Raw genomic sequence first — 22,358 nt, forward strand, 5'->3', positions numbered from 1 at the left:
CAGTCCTACAGTTAATGCAAGCATTTGCTATGGCTAGAAAAGGACGCCCAAGAATAACTGGAATATACTTTTTGGAATCGTGGACCGGTTCTTTATCAAGAACTAAGACATCGACTAAAAAGAAGAACTTGTCCACTTTTATGAGTACATCTTCAACAATACCTCGTGGTTGTCTCACATAACGGTCAGCAAGCTGTAGAACAACCGACGTAGGTTTTAACTCTCCAGACCTAACTTCCCATACACCGAGTAAGGAATAAGATTAACACTTGCTCCTAGATCAAGAAGTGCTCGCTCTATCGCATTGTTTCCAATGATGCAAGAAATTGTAGGAGCACTAGGATCTTTAATCTTTAGATGAGTGTTATACTTAAGAATATCACTGACTTGCTCGGTGAGACAAATTTTCTTAGGAACTTGGCTTTTGGATTTTCTCTTGAGAGTGCACAAGTCCTTTAGAAATTTGGAGTAGGCTGGAATTCGCTTTGTAGCATCAAGTAGAGGAAGATTCATTTTGACCTGTTTAAAAACTTCCATCATATCTTGAATTTTCTCCCCTTGTTTACCATAGTGGGAGGGTTCCTTGAGATGTTCAGGATAAGGTGCTCTTGGCTCATAAGCTGTCTTAGGAATAGGAGTAGATGAAGAGGTGACTCCACCTTGAACTCCTGTGGTGGATTGTGGAATAAAACTTGAGGAAATATCCTTGGGATGTGGATTATGGATGACAGGAACAATGGGAACCCTAAGCCTCTCTTTTTCTTCCTGTCGTTTTTTAACTTGATTGTCAACCACTCTACCATTTCTCAATGTAGTAATAGCCTGAACTTGCTCATGATGAATACCTGAGGAATTGGTTTCATCAATCATGTAAGTTTGCCCTTTTGGGTTGGCTATTGGCTGACTAGGCAACTTTCCATCCTCTCTTCGAGATAGAGTACTCGCTATTTGCCCTACTTGTGCCTCTAGTTTTGCTATGGCTTGTGAATGAGAATTGAGAAGTTGGGTATTGGCTTTAAGATCAACAAGAGCATTGAGTACTTGATCCTCAAAAGCATAATTTCTTGGAGGAGGTGGAAGATTAGGAGTTTGAGTGGGTTGATTCTTGAACTGAGGTGGACGATAGATACCAGACTGATTGAAAGAATTATTTTGGGGCATAAGATTGGATGAATTTTGGTACTGTCCCTGTGATTAAGAAACAGTGGTTCCTCGACGTTGATTACGCCATGATAGATTGGGATGATCTCTCCAGCCAGAATTGTATGTGGAAGCATATGGATTGTAAGCTGGTCTAGAGAATGCAGCATTCACTTGCTCCTATGGGATCTCAGATGATTGTTCCATCATAGGGCAAGTGTCAGCAAAATGGGAAGGATTAGCACAGATTGAGCAAACTTCCTTGGGAAGGTAGTTTGTGGATTAGCAACAGGAGCAAAGCCAGATGATAAAATTTGATCGAACCTACTGTTCAAGGCTTCTATTTGAGCGGCTAACTCACTAGATTTGTCTATCTCATAGAGTTTTTTAACTTTATGCATTCCAGGTGAAGACCTAGACCTAGAGGAAGACGCATGTTGCATTGAATTTTCACTTAGGGCCTCAAACAGTTCCCAAGCGTCAGCCGGACTCTTACGTAGAAAAGCTCCATTACTAGATGCGTCAACCATGTTTCTATAAGAATCAGAGAGACTATCATAGAAAATCTGTATTAAGTGCCATTGAGCAATATCATGGCGTGGACACTTTCTTAGAAGATCATTATATCTTTCCCATGCATCATGGAACTTTTCTCCCGGGATTTGGGAAAATGCCATGATTTCTCTTCTCATTTGACAGGTTTTACCCACTGTGTAGTACTTTTTCAAGAACTCTTGTTGCACCATCTCCCATGTAGATATGGAATTTGGTGGAAGGGAATGCAACCAAGTCTTGCTTTGTCCTTGAGAGAGAATTGGAAAAGTCGCATCCTGAATGAATCATTGGTAAGAGTGGTCAACTTGGTAGTTGAACACAATTCCAAAAATACATCCAAATGTGTATAAGGATCCTCTGTTGCAAACCCATGGAAGGTAGGAAGCATTTGGATCATAGTAGGCTTGATCTCAAAATGGGTTGCATCAACATCTGGAAATACAAAGCACGAAGGAGAAGTGTATGTGGTAGGAATGAAATGGTCTCTCAATTGTGGTTGTGAAGGAACAAGTGGAACCCGTCTTCCATTACCATTGCCATTCCCATTACCATTGCCATTACCCGATGCATCACGATTATCAGCCATATAATCAGAGGAACTACCTATTGTATTCAAATGTTTTTTAAGTTTTCTTAATTGACTAAGAGTTCTCTCTATTTCAGGATCATGCACTAAAAGTTTTGACCGAGTTTGGCGAGTTAACATGCATTAATTCCACTAATCCTAAAAGTGACAAAAATAAAATTTTCCCAAGTAAAAGAAAACAACAAAAACTCACAGAAGGTTTAATAAACCGAAGCTTTTTATCCCTTAATCGTCATTGTCCCCACTGCTAATTTCCTGTACTTGAAAAGAAAAAGAATTAAGGTGAGATATCAAAAAGTCCGAAAACTGGTAAACCAAAAATAAACTAATTAAAAACTAAACTAAATAACAAATCTCCCCGGCAACGGCGCCAAAAATTGTTGTGTCTAAAATTTTACCACTCGCAATAGAACGAATCCTTGTAGGATAGCACTATAGAGAGGGTGTCGAACCCACAGGGAGATGAGTATTTATGTTCGGCTCTTAATTAAGTCCTATTGGTTCACAAGTAATGGTTGAAGTGTTTAATTGGTTGTCACGATTAAAAACAAACTAAAAGTAAATTGAAATTAAACTAAATGATCAAAAAGAGAGATCTTAGAGCTTTGACTTCACCACAATCATCATACTATGGTTAATTGTTTCAACTCTGGGAATTTAACAAATTATGTTTTAAATGAATTGAACACAATAATTTTCGTTCAATTCGGGTTTTAAAGAAAGATGTTCCATAAAAATTCAGTTAACTATAACCTATCTGCGGTTAGCATGGACTATCCACCTACCTACTTAAACTATTTTAACTACTTTGCAAATAATCCATCTTTCCTAAGCATAGACTATAAAAACATTTTTTTATAAAAACGTTGGAACACTATTACATGACCTCTATCCTTATGTTCAGCAGGGCTCCGCCAGATACCGTCCAGTAAAAATAGGTTAAGAATAGAGAACAAACAGTTATATCTAAGACAATATAATAACAATTCGTAATCTATTTAAAGCATTAAATCCAAATGAGTTATCTCATAATCAAAAAAACATAATATACATTAAATAATCCTAGAGTTAAGAACAATCAAACCATAATACTAGATTGGGTTACATCAATGTCCTAAGAGAGGAATTAACTACTCATAACGATGTCGGATATCATCTGTGTTAGAGCTGTCTCCATCGTCACGGACGACACTTCTCTTTTCAGGATCTTCACCTTCTAAGGTTGTGGAAACCCTAAAAGCCGCCACTACAGTATCAGCCTTCTAAAACAATATGAGAAAAAGGGACCTCTTCTATCAAGGCTTATGCCTTATTTTATAGAAGAAAATAAAGGCTTGGTGGGCTTTTAGGTCTTCTGGCCTATCTGGAATGAAATACGACTTGTAGAGAGAACAATTCCATAACTTGAATTTGACATGTCATGGAAGGCTCGAGCTTTAGGAACAAGGGCTCGAGCTTTGAGGTTCGGGCTCGAGCTTTGGGAACAAGGCTCGAGCTTCTTTGGATTGGTGCTCGAGCTTCAATGAATGGTGCTCAATCTTCACTTTGACACTTAGCCAAATTTCTTCAATTATTTTTTGAAGCATCTTTTTCTTCAACACTTAGAATATTCTCGGGCTTCATCTCTTTTAACGTTGCTTGATCCAAGCTTCATGGCCTCGAGCACTAGGTACCAAGCTCGAGCTTTAGGTACTCAAGGCTCGAGCTTTGGGGTAATGGTGCTCGATCCTTGAGGTTAGGCACGAGGCCCTGGGAGCTTGGTTCTTCATTAAATCAACTCTTCAAATTCCGACGCCTTGTCTTCAAGCTTAAGGGTCCAGGCTCGAGCATCTTATAGTTAAGCTTGAGCACCCTGAAGGTAAGGCTCGAGTTCTAAGGTATAAGGCTTGAGCTTTAATACCTTGTTGACTTTTCTTCTTTTGCTTGCAGGGCTCGAGCCTCAAGACTTGGGCTCGAGCTTTGGATCTTGAATTCCTCCAAACTTCATCATTTAAGCTCTCGGCTTGCTTTGAAGGACCGGTAACGACTTTATAAGCTTCAATATTAGTCTTTTGATCTTAAAAACCCAGTTTTAATCGTTTCTCTGGGAAAGTACCTATAAACACACATTAAACATAAATCAGTCTAACAATTGATAGAAGTATCACTTTAGGCTTTAACATACGTATATTTAGGGGCTTGAATATACAATATTCAGCGCTCATTATCAACCTCATCTTGAACCTTCTCAGTGTGTCGAATACTTCCTGGAGGTGTCTGGGGAGATCCCCTGTCTTCTCATTCTTAACTACCATGTCTTCTATGTACGCCTCTACGGTCTTCCCAAGCATTCTGTCAAGCACCTTATTGATGAGGCGTTGATAAGTAGCCCAACGTTTTTCAGCCCGAAGGGCATTACCCTATAGCAGTAAGTTCATTTTTCTATGATAAACGAGGTCTTTTCTTCATCCTCTGGATTCATGGGGATCTGGTTGTAACCGGAATACGCATCGAGGAAGGTGAGCCTTTCATAACCGATGGTGGTTTATACCATCTGATATATCTTTGTAAAAGGAAAACTTTCTTTGGGAAAAGCTTTATTAAGGGTGGTCCACTTTTCATTTTTCTTTTGTACCACTACAACGTTAGAGAGCCATTGTGGGTACTAAACTTCTCTGATGAAACCTGCTTGCAACAACTTCCTTATTTCCTTGGAGATTATCTGGTTTCTTTCAAGGGCGAACCTCCTCTACTTCTGCCTCACGGGTTTGAACGCGGGATCCACGCTAAGGCTGTGGCATGATACTGAGGCATGAATCCCAGGAATGTCTAAGTGGCTCAAAGCGAATACATCTTTGTTTTTCCTGATAACCTGCGTCAGTTCTTCCCTTTCTTTCGGCAAGTGGGAGGATCCCACTTGAGTGACTTTTTCTAGGTCTCCTGGAACAACCTTTATGGTCTCAAGCAATTCCCCGGTGGGACTGCGCTCTTCTTTCTCTGCCATCAAGTATTTGGGTAGAGAGTTCTGTGATTGCTATTTGGTGGTGTTTTCGAGAGCTGTATTTGGCTTTTTACGTTTGTGTGCTCCTTTCAATGTTATGGAGTAGCACTCTTTGGTTGTGGCCCGATCTCCCCATAGGTCAATGACCTCCTTGCCGTCTAGAGACAAGCACCTTATAACTTGATGTAGGGTAGATGGCACCCCATTCATTCACTGAATCCACCCTTTTCCAATGATAAGATTGTAGGACGGGTGAATTAATGTGGGGACGAAATTTTCTTTCAATGTTCTTTTAGTAGCAGATAAGTATACTACTCCAATGGGATTCACCTTCGTGCCATCGAATCCTAACAATGGGCTAGAGGTAGATTTGATCAATGCGAGGTCAATCTCTAGTTATTCGAAGGCAGCCTTGGTTATGATATTGGCGCTGCTGCCAGGGTCCACAAGCACTCTTTTGATTAGGCAGTTTGCCACCAAAAGGTTGATTACCAGAGGATCCTCATGGGGGAGTTGGACTCTAGACAGATCCTCATCTCCAAATCAGATTCTGATATTACCAGATACGATGACGTTTATAGTGGCTAGCTTCCTCAATTTGTGCACCACCTTGAGTCTAGATCGGTATACCCATTCTGACTCCTAATCCTCTTCTGGTTTTCCGTGAATCGTGTGAATCACCTTTACGGGGATTGCCTTCTACTCTTCTAGGGTTGATGTTTACCTCCCTCTACCTTGGCTATTCCTTCGGTGGGAGATAATTCGACAACTCGCCCCTCGATATCATGGACTCTACATGTCTTTTGAGAATTCTGCAGTCATTGGTTGTATATGCGTAATCTTTACGAAAAGCACAATGCTTATTCTTGTTCCTTTGCTCTAAGGGCTGCTAGATTGGCAGCGGGGCTGGGAATCTTGCTTTGTTTTCTTGGAAAAGCTAGGCTAATGTGGTCTTCAGGGGGCTAACTCTCCTTTGCCTATTTTCTGAAGCTGGTAGGGCCGAGGTAAGAGCTGAGGCGGGAAGATTCCTCGGGTTCTTGGAACTCGAGGTTTTTTCCTTCGGTTTGCTTTCAACCGAGATGAGAGTAGCATGTTGAACTCGATTCGCTACGTTTTCCTCAAGCCTCATGCGCACCTGTGCCCTGACATTCAATGCAGACATGTCCAATGGGGAGTACTTGACTAAAGAAGTGTGGAATTTAGTGCCCTGGATTATGGCTATTTTAAATGCCTCCACAATTGTTGTAGGGTGGCAATCTGGGATCTCCAAGGTTTCTATATTGTATCTAGTTAGGAAGTCCTATAACTTTTCTCCCATTCTTTACTTGATTGTGAACAGGATGGAGATGGTCTTCTTTTGCCTTTTATTGCCGCAGTACCGGGCTAGGAAGACAATACATAGAATCCATAGACTGGGATTGACTTGTTTGTCCTATTCTCAAATCATTCTAACGCTGCCCCCTTTAGACTGGTGGGGAATGCTTTACATATGAGCAGATCATTGTTGTTGTCCATAGTTATCTTTTGGGAATAATTCTCCGGTTCTATCAAACTGGGTGAACACTGGCATGGTAAACTTTCTTGGTCTCTCGACTTAGTAAATCTCATCGGTAAAGGGGACTTATGCGCTTTGGCCATCTCTCCTGGTGTTTGTATTCTCAACATCTTGCATTCATCAAAGAGGGGTGGAACACCATTGGACCACACCGTGAGCCTGTGGCTTGACTCGACCTGCTCTTTATGTGTTTGGGTTCGTTGATGGGGTGACTCTTCGATGCTTCGACCTCGGTTCTCACCCACACCTCTCTCTGTTCTTATTAGCTCGATCCTCTGTCGCTCGAGGTACGACAGGGTCATAGAGGTTTCCCTGATCTTCGGCCGGTAGGTTAGCTTGTGGCTGTGGTGGCTGTGCCGTGATCTGTTCTACCGTTGCCTGGAGAGCATCATTCTGCTGCTAGAGCTGAATGATTTTGGCCGTGTTGGCTTTGTTTGCTTGGTGGAGTGCCTCGAACTGTTGTATGAACTCTTCACGTATTTTCTATATGAGTTCCATCTGCTGGTTGACTACAGCTTATCCCGTCGCCATCCTGGAGCGATGTCGCATATAAAACTCATAACTATTTGCAGGAGTATACTTCTATACGATTCCCACAGACGGAGCCAAAGTGTTAGTGCAAAAATTCGTCAACTTTGAAAAGTCAAAGAACGGTTGTTACACACTCAATGAAAACAATGAACACTAAGGAATATAATCAATTGTCTATATCTTTATTGGAGGTCTAAGCTTTTATTTATACAGATTCTTGGAAGAATTAGGGTTGGACTCGCATTGCTTTCCCCCCACGATCCTTCCATAGTTGATAGTTTCCTTCTACATTTATTCCATATAAGAAATTGTTATAAGTACAACTCTGGTGGTTGGTGGATTATGCCAACTAGGCTTCTTTTCTTCATGGACCACCACTTGGGCTGGAGGTTGATTGTTGGGCTAATGGGTCTTTTTATAATGTCCTACCCAACCTCCTCTTGGGCTTTGGTAGATTGGGTTAAGCCTGATATTCAGATGGCCCCCAAGGGAGTTATTTCGTTAAAAATTCCCTTGGTGACATGTCAGATTCCAATTGGGCCGTAAGATTTTTCCCTAGCATGGGCAAACTTTAAAATATTTTTGGTTAAACAAAAACTTTTCTTTTTAATGTTGGGGTACAATCTTAATTTCCCAAAAGTTTTTGGGTTTTCCTAAAACTCATAACTTTCTTGTGGGGTTTGGGGAAAAAGGGGCTTGGTTGGTTTCGTTATGAACAACTGAATGATGTTGAACGACATATGGTATGGTGACTGTTGCATTTTTTTTTCCCCGAAAAGTCGAACAATCATATTCTAGAAATTCTGATTCTAGTCGTGAATCCATCTTTTGTTTAGAATCATATTAGGAAGTGTGTGCATTTCTGAAAATCTAAAGTAATTTCTACACCATCCCTCCACCATCCACAACGCCGGACAGCACCTATGATGCCACCTTCGTCTTCGATCGACCATCATCACCACCCTCAAATCTCTCTCCACCAATCTCAGACGTCCATCAATAATTCTTGAAAACTTGAAGAAGCTCAAACCAATAGCCATCACTTACTCTTTATATCACATGTACCTTCCCAAAAACTAGCATTTGAACATTAATTGCATTGTCTGGTAATAAGTTTAAAGCTTGCTAGAGGTATATCCCTAACTATTATATATCTCTTTTAGTTTCTTCAATATTTATACGATCGTAGCTTTACGATCTCTGTTTAGAGCCAGTTGAATTTCATGACTACCACAACATGCATCTGCTTCTGATCCATCTTTTTGTATAGAATCAAGCTCAGCCTGTTGATGGAATTGAGACGCCTTTACTAGCTCTCTTTCCCGTTGGCCACACTTCCGGTGGGTTCCGTCTCTAAATACCATTTGTAACACCCCATATTGTCCGATTTGGGCCTAATCCTCCACAGTTTTGTTCTTGGATTTTACCCCAAATGCGTCGTACCATTTGGAGATAGCACTACCACATAATAATATTAAAGCTTGGAATCTTTCCTTTAGGTTCCCTTTGGTTAGATGAAAAAAGCAAGAAAAGAAAGCAACTGGAACATTTATGAACACTTTATAGTTTGGTTAGCTAGAAAAGAATAATTTTAAGGAAAATTTACTTTCCATAATCACCAATCCTACAAAAAGCACAGAAATTTTTTGATTTCTTGATAAACTTTTAGAAACTTACAACAATGCTCCGTCTTTTATGGTAAGTTTCATGTTATTCAAACTATAAACTCGTAGTTTCTAATTCTTTTTTTTTTTTTTTGAAAACTTTCAAACCAATCATGATTAAAAATTTATTTTTCTTTTATTCACTTCACTTTCTTTTACTTTCACTTTTCATTAATAGTTTTTACCTAAGCAAACGGAGTCTTACTTGATTGGACTTTGATCAACAAAGGTTGAATGTTATTTCTTCAAGAGTACAGCATTCTTATTTTTCCTTGGTCCTCAATGGAGAATTCTTAATAGATTTTGGAAGAGAAGAGAGTTGGTTTTATGTTTTGGATAGCTTAGATTGGAGTTTAGGAGGTTTGGAGGCCATTTGGAGGCTCAGGACCATTGGATAGCTTAGATTGGAGTTTGATAGAGTTTAGTTCTTTTTTTTCCAGATTGCAAAGAGGAGTCACTAGGTTGTCTTGCCTTTTTCGTGATGGAGGAAAGGAGGTATTTATAGATGTCTAGGGCCATTTAGTATTCAAAAAAATCAGCCAACCAGAAAAAATAATAATAATAATAATTGGACCCTTACAGAACCCTTCTAATAGGGGAGGGTTGGTTTTGGTTTTTTGGATGGAGTTTGGGAGGTTTGCAGACCGCTCGGAGGCTCAGGACCTTTTCAGATTACAACAAGGAAGTCACTAGGATGTAGAACGTTTTTCTTTATGGAGGAAGGAGATATTTAGTCTTATAAAGATGTCTAGGGCCAATTAGCATTCAAAAAAATCAGCCAACTAGAAAAAAATAAAATAAAAACAGGACCTGTATAGAAATCTTAATACTTATTGCGATCAGACGATCCCGAAGGTTCCTTTGACGATTCAATGGTTAAATTAACCTAATCGAAGTGGGATTTTGAGTACTTTTATGGATTATGATCCAAATTGATGTTTTTGAACCACTTGATTGGCTTTGATGAGGGATTATAATATGGAATGTTGGCCGGAATCAAAATTCAGGCACCATAATTCATAATGTAGGCCAGATTTGGAATCAATTCTACGATCTGACGATGGGAACGATTTGAAATATTAAGAAATGATGAAAATTCGCATTTGCGGTGGATTTGGAGTCTTTAGATCATCTTAATGTTAACTGGACCGAATTTTTTTTTTTTTTTGATAAGTAAAATGTATTAGAAGGTGTTCAAAAGGGGAACGCGTCCCAAGCTATACAAAAAAACTGAAACTATGATCTCAAGGAGCCCAAAAAGTCCACAATATCCTCAATGGAGGAAAAATCTCTCCCCCAACCCCAACAAAAAAGAGAACAAATAATAGAGAATTTCAACACCCCAATGGATGACTTCTTCCCATCAAAAGATCTTTTATTCCCCTCTTTCCAAATGCTCCACCAAACACAAAAGAGGGTTACCCTCCAGAAGACTCTCGCCTGAGCCCCCACCCATTGGCCCCTCCAAATATCCAGCAATTCCCGAGATGTCCGAGGCATAACCCAATGAATACCAAACAAATCAAAAATGAGACTCCAACAATCATGAGCCACAGGACAATGCAGCAACAGGTGATCCACTGACTCCCCATTCAACTTACAAAGACAACACCGATTAACAATAATATGTCTTCGCTTCCTTAAGTTATCCAAAGTCAAAATCTTGCTCCAAGCTGCAGTCCACACGAAAAAGGCCACCCTAAAAGGCGCCTTAGACAACCACACCTTTTTCCATGGGAAGGAGACACCATGAAAACCAGAAAGGCACACAAAAAAAGACCGGACCTAGAACATCCCCTGAGAAGAGGGCACCCAAAACAGGGAGTCAACACCAGTGCCCTCCATCTCCTGTCTGTACAAGAGAGCCAACAAGCCAGTGACATCATCCAACTCCCAATCCTGAAAAGATCACCGGAATCGCACATCCCAAGATAACCTCCCGCTATCAAGGCGATAGCAGTTAGCAACCATAGCATGTTTGTCAACAGCAATCCTGAACAGCCTCAGAAACAAAAGAGCCAGAGGCCTATCCGCGCACCAGGGATCCTCCTAAAACCGGACAAACCTTCCATCCCGAACTTTGAATCTAACATGTTTGGAAAACTCGTCCCATCCTTTTCCAATGGCCCTCCGCACCCCTACTCCACTAGCAGACCTGACTGGCCTAGCTGACCACCCCCCCTCTCTCCTCCCCAAAGCGACAGGAAATAACCCTTCTCCATAATCTATGCCTTTCACTGCCGAATCTCCAAAGCCACTTACCGAGGAGAGCACTGTTAAAGGGGGCCAATCTCCTAATCCCAAGCCCGCCCAACTGAAAAGGCCTGCAAACCTGCTCCCATCTGACAAGATGATACTTAAACTCCTCTCCACGACCCCTCCAAAGGAAGTTTCGTTGTAACATCTCAAGACGGCCAACAACCGAGGCTGGAACCCGAAAGAGCGAAAGAAAATACGTTGGGAGGCTTGACAAGACGCTTTTCACTAACGTAACTTTACCACCCTTGGAGAGATATTGCTTTTTCCAACAAGCTAATCTTCTTTCGAACCTCTCAATCACCGGGTCCCAACTTCCCACCCTCTTAGCCGAGTCCCCCAGCGGCAAACCCAAATACGAGATAGGGAAACGTTGCGTCCCACACCCTAAGGCAGCAGCAAGAGTGTCCACCTCCTGAACCTCCCCCCACAGGGACAAGCACACTCTTGCCCACGTTGACTTTCAAACCAGAGACAGCCTGAAAGCAAACTAAGACATATCTCAGATACCTCAACTGGGACACCTCTGCCTCACAAAAAACAATAGTGTCATTCGCAAAGAGCAAGTGAGAAATCTCCATTTGCTGAACGGACTCGGGACCAATCTTGAAACCCCTTATAAAACCCAAATCCACCGCCCTTCTCATCAACCTACTAAGAGCCTCCATAACAATAATAAAAAGGAACGGGGAGAGAGGGTCCCCCTGCCTCAGACCATGAGAGCTGCCGAAAAACCCCGCAGGGGACCCATTCACCAACACCGAAAACCTGACAGTGGAAACACATGAAGCAATCCATTTCCTCCATCTCTCACCAAAGCCCATCCTCTCTAATAGGTAGAACAGGAAATTCCAGCAGACATGACCAAAACCCTAATTGAGGCTCTATTTTGGAGTGATTCTACAATGAAATGGTGGAATCACCTTGGAATGACTTGTAATGATAAAATTTCACATTCGGAAAGGATATGGAGTCTTTGGAGCTACTTAATTATATCTATTGATGGAGTTTATGCAGTCTGATTGACGAAAAATAGCTATAATAGGGAGTGAGGCAAAATGTGGTATCTAGAGTCTCAAAACGTAAACCAAACCACTATTTCTAAATAAAGAGTATAATGTATTCAACCTCCTTGGGAATGTTCAAGTTTCAAACTCCAATGCATTTGGAATCACTTGGCATTGTTTTATCTTCAACCCTAAATGCTTTTTAATTCCAATACCTTAGGAATAAACAATCAAAAATAATTCAAGTCAATGATTCACTTTTCTAAGTGGTAGTTCATAAAATACTTGCTATTGAATGATTTTGATGTCCCTAGTACAGCTTGATAAGAGAATCGACTCAAGCTCGGTCATTTTGTCAAGCATATATGTATAGGAGTGCTTGGAAATTAATTCTGATTAAAAAAGCTAAGAAAAATATTAAACCATGTTTCTTCAAATTCCATTAAAATCCAAATTCTATTAAATACGAAAACCAAAGTCGTTTTCCATATCGGATTAAAATGCACCAGTGAATGTAAAATTCGTACAGATAAATTAAGCTTCCTAACATATTATGCAACCCTTTCCTGAAGACAAAAAAAAAAAAAAAAAAAAAAAAAAAAAGAAAACGAAAAAGAAAAAGAAAAAAAAAAGATTTTTTAGAAATTTCTGTACAGAATATCAGACTTGTGGTGGTGGTGGAATAAATATTTCTCTGCATCTGCTGCATTCATTTTTCTACTTCTTTCTAAACCATCTCTTGTTTAAAATCAGACTTGTCGTGGTGGTGGAATTAAACAAGCAATCTGAATCAAACTAGTTCTATCGCATCAAATCCTTAAGCTTGTTAAAGGTACGTACCCAACTATATATATCTCTTTTTAAATTCTTCAATACTAACAGTTGTAGCTCTCTATATTTCATGTGCTGCCATTTGCTTTCTATACAGGAAAAAAGGTAGCTAGTGAGCTGAAAATGGAATGTGTCATTGTTAGTGCTGTGGTGGGCAAGATAGTAGAGTTACTTACTGGGGCTTTCTTGACATCCACCAGGCGTTGAATTGGTCATGTGGTTCATTACAAGAAAAATATGGATGTTCTTGATGCTGAATTTGAGAAACTTAGCTGCATGAAGGATACGATCCAAGCAAAAGTCAATACTGCCCAAGAAAGTGCAGAAGTCATTAAAGAGGATGTTTCGGCTTGGCTAGATAAAGGAAAGGAGGAAGACCGGAAAAGATTATTGGTAGCCAGACAAAACATCACATGTTTTCATGTTTGTTCAAGGCATCATGTTAGCAAGGAAGGTAAAGAGTTGTTGTCTCATCTTTCTGGGCTAATAGATGTTGGCGGCAAGTTTGAAACAGTTGGACACCCTGCTATTTGGTACACAGCTACCACAATATTTGAGCAGTTTGAATCCAGAGTATCAGTTCATAAACAGATCATTGACGTGTTGAAAGATGATAAAATTTATAAAATTGGAATACATGGAATGCCGGGTACCGGAAAGACGAGAATGGTGGAAGAAATAGCCAAACAAGCTAAAAAAGAGAACCTATTTGATGAGGTCGCCAAGGTAGTCTTCTCCCAAAGTCCTGATTTGAAAAAAATTCAAGAAGTGCTTGCAGACTGTTTACATTTTCCATTCGAAACAAAGACCGAAGATGGGAGAAAGGGGGAGCTGTCAAAAAGATTGACAAATGGGAAAAAAATCCTTGTAATAATTGATGATATTTGGAGTGATGAGCTTAAGTTGGAAGAAATAGGAATCCCACCTAGTGATAATGATATCGAGGGCTGCAAAGTTTTGTTGACCTCTCGGAGAGAAGATGTGTTCATTAAGATGGGGGTTCTAACAAAATTTCCAATTGGACTTCTACAGCAACATGAAGCATGGAACCTGTTTAAGAAAACGGTGGGAGATTTTATTGAATCTCCTCATGAAATTCATTCTGTTACAAAACAAGTGTGTGGAGAATGTGATGGTTTACCCTTGGCAATTCTTGTAGTTGGAGCATCTCTAAGGGATCAGAAAGAAAAGCCTGCTTGGGATGATGCACTTTCACAATTGAACAATTGTCAAGGAGATAACATTGAGGGAATAAACGAAAATTTGTATTCACGCATAGAGTGGAGTTATAATTATCTAAAGCAAACAGATGTTAAATCTTGCCTTCTACATTGTTCTTTGTTTCCAGAAGATCAAGAAATTCCGATTGATGTCTTGGTGATGTATGGAGTGGGAACGAGGTTTCTCAAGCATAGCTCGTCTACAATGAAAAGAGCTAGAGATAGAACACATGTATTGGTTGATACCTTGAAGAAATCTCATTTGCTGTTAGAAGGTGAAAGTAAGGACTTTGTCAAAATGCACGACATTGTTCGAGATGTTGCCATCTTAATTGCATCAAAAGTGGGATTTCTAGCAAAAACAGGTGTCCCAAAGTGGCCGGAGAAAGATGAGTATGAATCCCGCCGGGTAATCTCATTGATTTCCCAAAATATTTATGAGCCTCCTAGTGAGTTAGAATGTTCAGAACTATGCACATTGGTATTGGGATGCGATTACTATCGCAAACCACAAGTTCCAGATAATTTTTTTAAAGTGATGAAAAAGCTTGAAGTTTTAGTTTTGCATTCGGTGCGGTTGCCATCATCACCTCTAAATCTGATCAACCTTCGGATGTTGCGTCTCTCTGACTGTGAACAGGTGAGCCTAGCTTTTCTCAAGGAACTAAGAAATCTTGAGATACTAAGCATTGTTTATTCTAATGTCGAAGAGGTGGCTGTGGAAGTAGGACAGTTGACTAACTTGCGGTGGTTGGATTTAAGGGAATGTGAAAACCTCAAGATCATTCCATCAGGTGTCATAAAAAGTCTATCCAAAATTGAGGAACTGTACATTCCACATGATTTTGGGGAATGGGGGGTTGAAGGGAATGCAAGGCTTGATGAACTTAATTCATTGACTGGCTTAACCACTTTACAAATTCACATAAGAGATTGCATGCTACTGCCCAATGTGCTCTGCTTTTAGTGCTTGAACAGATTCAAAATATCAGTTGGGAGGACTAAGGGTTTTGATTATTATGAAGAAGACTTAGGAGCAGGGATGTTGAAACTTGATGATATTAGTTTGAGGAAGGAGTTCAATATTTTGATGGAGAAAGCTGAAGTACTTCTTTTAAAAAGAGTGGAAGGTGTAAAGAATGTGCTTCACTGTGGAGATGGAAAAGGGTTTCTGGACTTGAAATATCTTCAAATTGAGGACTGCAGTGACATGGAATATCTACTTGGTAGAGAAAAATGGAATGTACAAACTCAGGGTTCTTTCTGCAAATTAAGTGTTCTAATAGTTGAAGATTGTACCTTGAAATTTCTGTTTTATCCATCCACAGCAAGAGCTCTTCTACAACTCCAAAAATTAGATATATCAAGATGCGAAATCATGGAAGAAATAATTCTAGATGATGATGGGGAAGTAAAGGATAAAGTTATTTTTCCTCAATTAAAGGAAATGAAGTTGAGGAATTTACCAAACCTCAGAAGCATCTGCTGCGCCAATAGGAAGAAAACGTCAAGCACAGAGTGCAATACTTCCGACCTTACACAAGCTTTATTTAATGAAAAGGTATGCTTTGTCACTCAAAACATATTTTATTTAATGGAAATGTATGCTCTGTCACTCAAAACATATTTTATTTCATTGAAAAATTGTTCGCCATATACCACTTGGAAGTATACTTGTTGTAAAAATAATAATTAGCCTATTTCAAAAACTGGTATATGCCTTTGGAGTACACCATCAAAAGTTTGGGCCTTGGGGGCACCATTGGAATGTTTGGACTCACTATCATTGTTTATATATATCAATATCACGTGCATCCTTTAACATAGAATCACTAACCAATTAGTAGAAAAAGGGCACATGACAAAAGTGGCAATGTGAAATCTCACCCACTTTATTGGTGAGATACTGTGATTTAAAAATTACAGAGCTTAGCATAAATTGATAATGCAACTTTTTTTTGTAAGGATCAATATTATCTTTTTGCCAAAAATACACACACGTGTGAACAACAAAGTGTCATTTTTTTTATAATTTTATTTTTCTATTTATCATAAAATAATAATAATAAATCTGAAGTGGCCATTGACGTTTTTTATTTCACCCTCTTCATACTTAGTTCTTTAGGCAGTAAAATTTTATTTCTTAATAACATAGAATTCATGCTAGTATTTCACTAGCATTTTTTAGTTACTATGAAACCAGAAAGTTTCATTTGGATAAAAACAAGCTTTTTCTTTTTTTCTTTTTTCTGGGGAGATTCAAACAATTTTATATATGGAGTAATATTTGCAGTTGGGCTGTAATGGGTCAAAACCCAGCCTAACAGAGGCACTTGGCCCAGAACATTAAGTAACCTGCCAAATAGACAGTCCCAATATTATGTAACAGAAGCCCAATAACGAAAATCTATGCTTGGATGAAGTTATGTTACTTTTCATCAATTTATAAAAATCCACTTTGTGATTGGGCTTAAAAGCTGATATCTGATCACACAAAGAAAATTCGATTATCAGGTTTATGTCTTTCTTATTTTTGATCTTTCTGTTTCTATGCTTTGATGAAGTTATGTTACTTGAAGTATTCTTTTAACGAAATAAAAGCATCACAACATAATTCTTTTCTTTAGTGCCTTTTTTATATCTAAGCAAAAAGAAATAAAACCAAAAAAAGAAGTATTTATAAAAATCTAAAGCACAATTATGGTAGATATACATCTATTTTCCCACACTCAAGATGTAATATATATATATACACACGTTTGCCATATAACACTTGTAATAGCGAAGGCGAAGGAAGCTTGTTTGTAAAATTTACTAGCAGCACTAGTCAAGTAAAGAGCTGGGGCTCATTGATATGATGTACATCTGTTGATCATAATATGATGATTGATGAATTTTGTAGGTTTCATTCCCTGCATTGGAGGAACTAAAGATAAGAAAATTGGAAAGCATTACATGGATATGGGATAACCAATTATTCCTAGCTTCAGAAGCAAAAGAACTAAGGGAGATAGAGATAGAAAGATGTCAGAAACTGGTAAATGTGATACCCTCAATTTGATTCCAAGGTTACAGAATCTGGAAACGGTCAAAATTGAAAGGTGTGAGTCAGTGGTGTCAGCAGTCGAAGTGCTTACTATTGAAAAAGGGTTTGCAACATCAATGGAACTACCTCGGTTAAAATCAATGATTCTTAAGTCACTACCTAAGCTGATGCTCATGGGTTTGAACAGAAACGAACATTCTGATCACAGACCTAACATTGGTGCCTATTCAAACCTAACATCTCTTAACATTAGAGACTGTCATAGTTTGAGAAATGTATTCTCATCATCTATCGCAAGAAATCTTAAGCAGCTACAAGATTTGACAGTAATAGACTGTGTGCATATAGAAGAGATAATTGCAATTAAAACAAGAGAAGGAAAAGATGAGGTAGTGGATGAGGAGATCATTGTTTTCCCTCGATTAAAGGAAATGAATCTTACAGAGTTACCAAATCTCAAAAGCTTTTGTGGGCCCAAGAAAGAAGCAGTGGAGGATGACAATATTCCCCAACTACAATCCCTCTTCAATTACAAGGTACGTATTTCCTAACTCCAATTTAACATATATGCATCATTCACGTTTTTCATTTTACCTTCTATTTAGCTCAATTAGTTCTTTTGTGCATAAATTTATTTCTTAATACATAGAATTCCTGCTATTGTTTTATTATCATTTTTCAGTTCCCATGAACCATGCAAGTTTATTGGGATAAAAACAAGCATTCTGTTTTTTTTGGGAGATTTCTGTGGAATAATATTTGCAGTTGGGCTGTAATGGGCAAGCCCAATCACGAAACCCGTAAACCAAAACAATTTATCGAAATCCATATCCTTGAATTTATTTTGACTTGAAGTTCATGGGCTTTAAGTATTAGCCCTTTTTGCATGCGGCTCCTCACATGGTAATATTTTCTCAATTGGTGAAGGCCTATACCATCACTATCACATATGTGGCTGTTATGACACATCATGATTAATTAAAAATAAAAGATAATAATATTATCCAAAAATTAAATTGGCCCATATGACTTCCATAGTTTTTGACAAAATAGGAAGAGGGTGTGATTACAACTTACAAGTCACTCATTTGGTGGTTATGAGAGGGACATTGTTGTCCTGTCATCTACTACTTGCTTTGAACTATTATACTTTAAGAAGAATTTTAGTGATCTGCTATCCAATTGTATTAAACTTTTCATCCAAAATTACCTTACCTTGCCATTGTCTCAAATAGCAGCTTCATGTGAAGCGTAACTTGGGGATGCATGTCCAGCAACCCATCCATCACACTTGAAACTCCTTTTAACTGAAAATTTAATAACAAACTGTTTTCTTTAATTGATTTGTCTGTTGCTTTTATTTCATCAAATTTTACATGCTTCAAACAGTACTAAATAATTTGTGTAGGTTGCTTTTCCTGTCTTGGAGGATTTGGAACTCTCGGATGGAAACATCTTTTTTGAAGATATTTGGTATGGGCGTGTCCCAGCAGGCTCATTTAGCAAAGTAAGAGAGCTGAAGCTTAAGTGCTGCATGTTAGTGAACATTCCTACCCTGCTGCTACAGAGGTTTAAAGTTGTTGAAGAACTCAGTGTGGAATATTGTGATTCATTACAAGTTGTCTTCAACCTTGAAGGACTTGAAGACATCAAAAGAGGAGCAGCAGTGTTTTCTCAAATAACAAAGTTGGACCCCTACCACAACCTAACATCTTTAACAGTTTATTATTGCAACAGCCTGAAATATTTATTCTCACTCTCAATCGCAAGAAATCTCACAAATATTGAAGAACTGAGTGTTGGTTGTTGATTGAAGAAATAATTAAAAATGAAGATCAAGGTGAAGAGGATGGTGCCATGGATGAAATTGTGTTTCCCAAGTTACAGTCTATGGAGCTTTGCGATCTACCAAACTTCACAAGTTTTTGTTGGGCACAAAATGCTTTTAAATTGCCATCCCTACGGAATGTTATGCTGAGATATTGTCTCAAAATGCGGACATTCACATTTGGACAGATAAGTACACCGGTGATAAAATTAGATGACAACTATGAAGACGAAGAAGTGAATGACCTCAATAACTATGTGCAACAGCGTGTTCAAGGAAGGAAGGGTAAATATAGAATGACATAAAACTTTGATAAAAGATTATATATATATTCTTTTTCCTACATAGTAGTAATAAACTATTTTTTTATTTTATTTTATAAATATTATGAAGTTTTATCAACTTGTATTTAATTCAGGGATTACGATGTATAAGGATGATGAAGAAACAAGTGTTGGCAAAGAAAAAGAGTCTGGAAACCATGATGAAGAAGATATTTTGCTAAATGAGTAAATTAAGGTAATTCTATCTTTTAATTTTTATCTTTCTGCATCTCACAGGTTTGGGAAGGGGGAATCTCATGTGATGGTATTTTTTAAATTTCAAATTGATTGGTAATTAAACTTTGCATTTCCCAAATTTAGTTGGCCAAACCGTGAAGGATGTGAATTCTTCAATCTAAATTATTTGGATAATGTTTAGAATATATTTTCCATTTGAAGAGATATAGATTTGTGCAATGACATCTCGGCCTGTTATTCATATATGGGACTTATGCAAGCCTTATATTTGTCCTCGAGATTTGTGTAGAAAAGTACTAGTCTCTCAAGGGTTTTCCAATCTTCCTCAAGACTTATTTGGAGAGATGAGTTCCTTGATGGCCCTTAAGCATCCTCTAAACTTCTCTATAGAGAGGGGTTTCTTGAGGGCCCTTCAGTACATTAACATTAGCCATAGAAGCTGAGATTACATTATAGAGGCTTAGAGGAGAGGTCCTAGAGCTGATATTGAGGCTTATCTATATAGAGAAGGTCCTCGTAGTTTATGATTTGCCTTAGATTGGGGTCCTGACCATGGAGTTTCATATCAATTTTACAGCCTCTAAGTTCATTTTGCAACTGATACAAAGCAAAAAGCATTTTTAGAATTTCAAAAATCCAGAAAACAAAAGAAGCCAAACTCAACTGAACCAGTGGGTATGCAAAATTGAATGACATGAATCCGGTGCTGATTTAACTTTTCTAAAATTGCTTCCAAAAAAACTCCGTTCTACCCTGTCATATGCCTTGCTCATGTCCTTTTTCAAAGAGCCATATTTGTTTTTTTCACTTTTTTATTTCTTCCTTTTAAAAATGCAAAAGCTCGTGAGTGATAAGGGTGTTGCCAGTAATTTGTCGACCAGCTATGAATGCACTCTGAGTTTCACTAATGACACACTTGAGGATAGGTTTAAGTCTATTTGTCATAACCTTAGAAATGATTTTGTAAATCATATTGCAAAGTGAAAATAGGTCTATACTGGCTGACTGAGGATAGGGTGTTTTCCTTTGAGGTAGATTATGATTTAGACTATTCAGGATGAAACCTAAACGGAAAAAGCTGTTAACAGCATGTAAGATCTCACTTTTGGGACTTTAACTAATGAATTTTGATGATACACTTGTTGCCTTCATTTTGTTTTTTTTTTTATTTTTTTATTTTTTTATTATTATTATTATTATTATTTTTGGCTTCTCTATTTTGTTGTAATCTGGAAATCATATATTTTTTTCCAGAATGATGTTGTCTGTGGAGGTTTTCCTCCTTAGGGATTTATATTTTCCGAATGAAGTTCAATTAAGGAAAAGAAATAATTGGGGGCCTGACATGGTTACTGATAAGCTAGTTAATTCCACCGGATACAAGATACGTTTCCCAATATCCAATTTTGAAAACTCTTTTCATTAAACTTGAAAGAAATTCAATTTCCCACCTTCACACACCACCATGCACCCACACTATGAAATGGATGGCATCATTTAGCTGGATAATGTCATTTTGTGAATGCTCTAAGAATATGAGTACATTATTGAACACAACTTAACAAGGATAAGCTCACATAGGCATTTCATCAAACATGTAGCATGCTAATTATGATATAACTCAATTTCAAGGAAATATAGCACAAACTAATCACATAAAGCATGAAAAACTTCCAGTAGCATGGAAGGAAGCATGTCTATCACAACTTAACCATAAAGAGAACATAGAATTTCACAACTAACAACAATTCAACAAGAATTGATCAAACAAGAAATCATCTAAATTGAAGTAACAAGATAATATTCTATCTATACGTACTTAACATGGAAAATCATAGAAATTACTTACAAAAACTTAAGAATTCACTAATTAGACAAACCTTACCTCAAATGAAGAGCAAACCATAGCTTCCTTCAAGGTAAGATTGCTCCAATCCTCACAAAAATCATACCAAAACGAATCCCTTAAGATGCTTGTCAATTTCTTCAACTAACTCTTAGATCAATTCCCTCTTTAAATAGATCAAACCATGGGTTTTATCTTGCAAAAGTTGTAAGAAAATATGAAAGAAGAGAAAATAGTGGAATAAGAGAGAGAGAGAGAGAGAGAGAGAGAGGGGTGTTGCATAAATAAGGAAGGGACTAGAATTCCTTTGAGACTTCATTAATCTGTATATATATATATATATATATATCACTCCATGCTTGGTGCGTCCCTCCATGTGCACCAAAATCACAAAATTGCCGACACTAACACTCAAACACATACATTTAACCACAAGTAACCACATATACAATAACATAAAATAAGATGATAAGATTAAGTCAAAAAAATTCCCGAACACGTAAACCCGACCCCAGACCCGCATGGAACCTCACGGGCCGAAAACAAAGAACAAGCAAAAAGACAAAAAATACATTTATAAGAGTTCTTAAACTTGAAAAAATTCTCTAAATGAATCCCGAAACCCACGTGGCACGTATCCCCATGCACAAAATATAAATACGAAAAAAATAAAGAAAAATGCCAAAAAATAAGAAAAAGGTTAAGACCTCACAGATCACACACGCGCGCCCTTCACTTCTCCTTTTTTCTTGTTCTTATATTTGCTACTAATAAAAAATAAATAAATGGGTA

General features: G+C 38.2%; 2 protein-coding genes, 1 long non-coding RNA gene and 1 other non-coding gene across 4 annotated transcripts; 3 read left to right on the top strand and 1 right to left on the bottom strand.

Annotated features, from left to right (window-relative positions):
- The first annotated feature begins 1,728 nt into the window (after nucleotides 1-1,728).
- Nucleotides 1,729-1,834, top strand: LOC132275704 (small nucleolar RNA R71). Its single transcript, XR_009470711.1, has one exon. It is a non-coding gene; the product is annotated as a small nucleolar RNA R71 (small nucleolar RNA).
- An 11,039-nt stretch (nucleotides 1,835-12,873) lies between these two features.
- On the top strand, nucleotides 12,874-17,957 carry LOC132273892 (probable disease resistance protein At4g27220). Its single transcript, XM_059774999.1, has 3 exons — nucleotides 12,874-13,106; nucleotides 13,203-15,886; nucleotides 17,228-17,957. The coding sequence occupies exon 2, from the start codon at nucleotides 13,343-13,345 to the stop codon at nucleotides 15,290-15,292; it is 1,950 nt and encodes a 649-aa protein (XP_059630982.1). The 5' UTR covers nucleotides 12,874-13,106; nucleotides 13,203-13,342; the 3' UTR covers nucleotides 15,293-15,886; nucleotides 17,228-17,957.
- On the bottom strand, nucleotides 16,982-21,990 carry LOC132273895 (uncharacterized). Its single transcript, XR_009470299.1, has 2 exons — nucleotides 21,606-21,990; nucleotides 16,982-17,237 (listed from the first exon to the last, which is right to left on the bottom strand). It is a non-coding gene; the product is annotated as an uncharacterized LOC132273895 (long non-coding RNA).
- Nucleotides 18,397-19,902, top strand: LOC132273893 (uncharacterized). The gene is made up of 2 exons (XM_059775000.1): nucleotides 18,397-19,484; nucleotides 19,618-19,902. The coding sequence occupies exons 1-2, from the start codon at nucleotides 19,229-19,231 to the stop codon at nucleotides 19,710-19,712; spliced, it is 351 nt and encodes a 116-aa protein (XP_059630983.1). The 5' UTR covers nucleotides 18,397-19,228; the 3' UTR covers nucleotides 19,713-19,902.
- Nucleotides 21,991-22,358: the final 368 nt, after the last annotated feature.

The sequence above is a fragment of the Cornus florida genome, unplaced genomic scaffold, assembly GCF_030987335.1.
Source record: "Cornus florida cultivar Cherokee Brave unplaced genomic scaffold, ASM3098733v1 CherokeeBrave_3.0.0_Hap2_Chr09, whole genome shotgun sequence".
Taxonomy (NCBI): domain Eukaryota; kingdom Viridiplantae; phylum Streptophyta; class Magnoliopsida; order Cornales; family Cornaceae; genus Cornus; species Cornus florida.

What these genes read in the sequence shown, in the direction of transcription:
- LOC132273892 (XM_059774999.1), top strand. Translation starts at nt 13,343, where the DNA reads ATGGATGTTCTTGATGCTGAATTTGAGAAACTTAGCTGCATGAAGGAT.
- LOC132273893 (XM_059775000.1), top strand. Translation starts at nt 19,229, where the DNA reads ATGGATGAAATTGTGTTTCCCAAGTTACAGTCTATGGAGCTTTGCGAT. An exon ending in GCGTGTTCAAGGAAGGAAGG is followed by an intron (nt 19,485 to 19,617) that starts GTAAATATAGAA and finishes TATTTAATTCAG; the next exon opens with GGATTACGATGTATAAGGAT.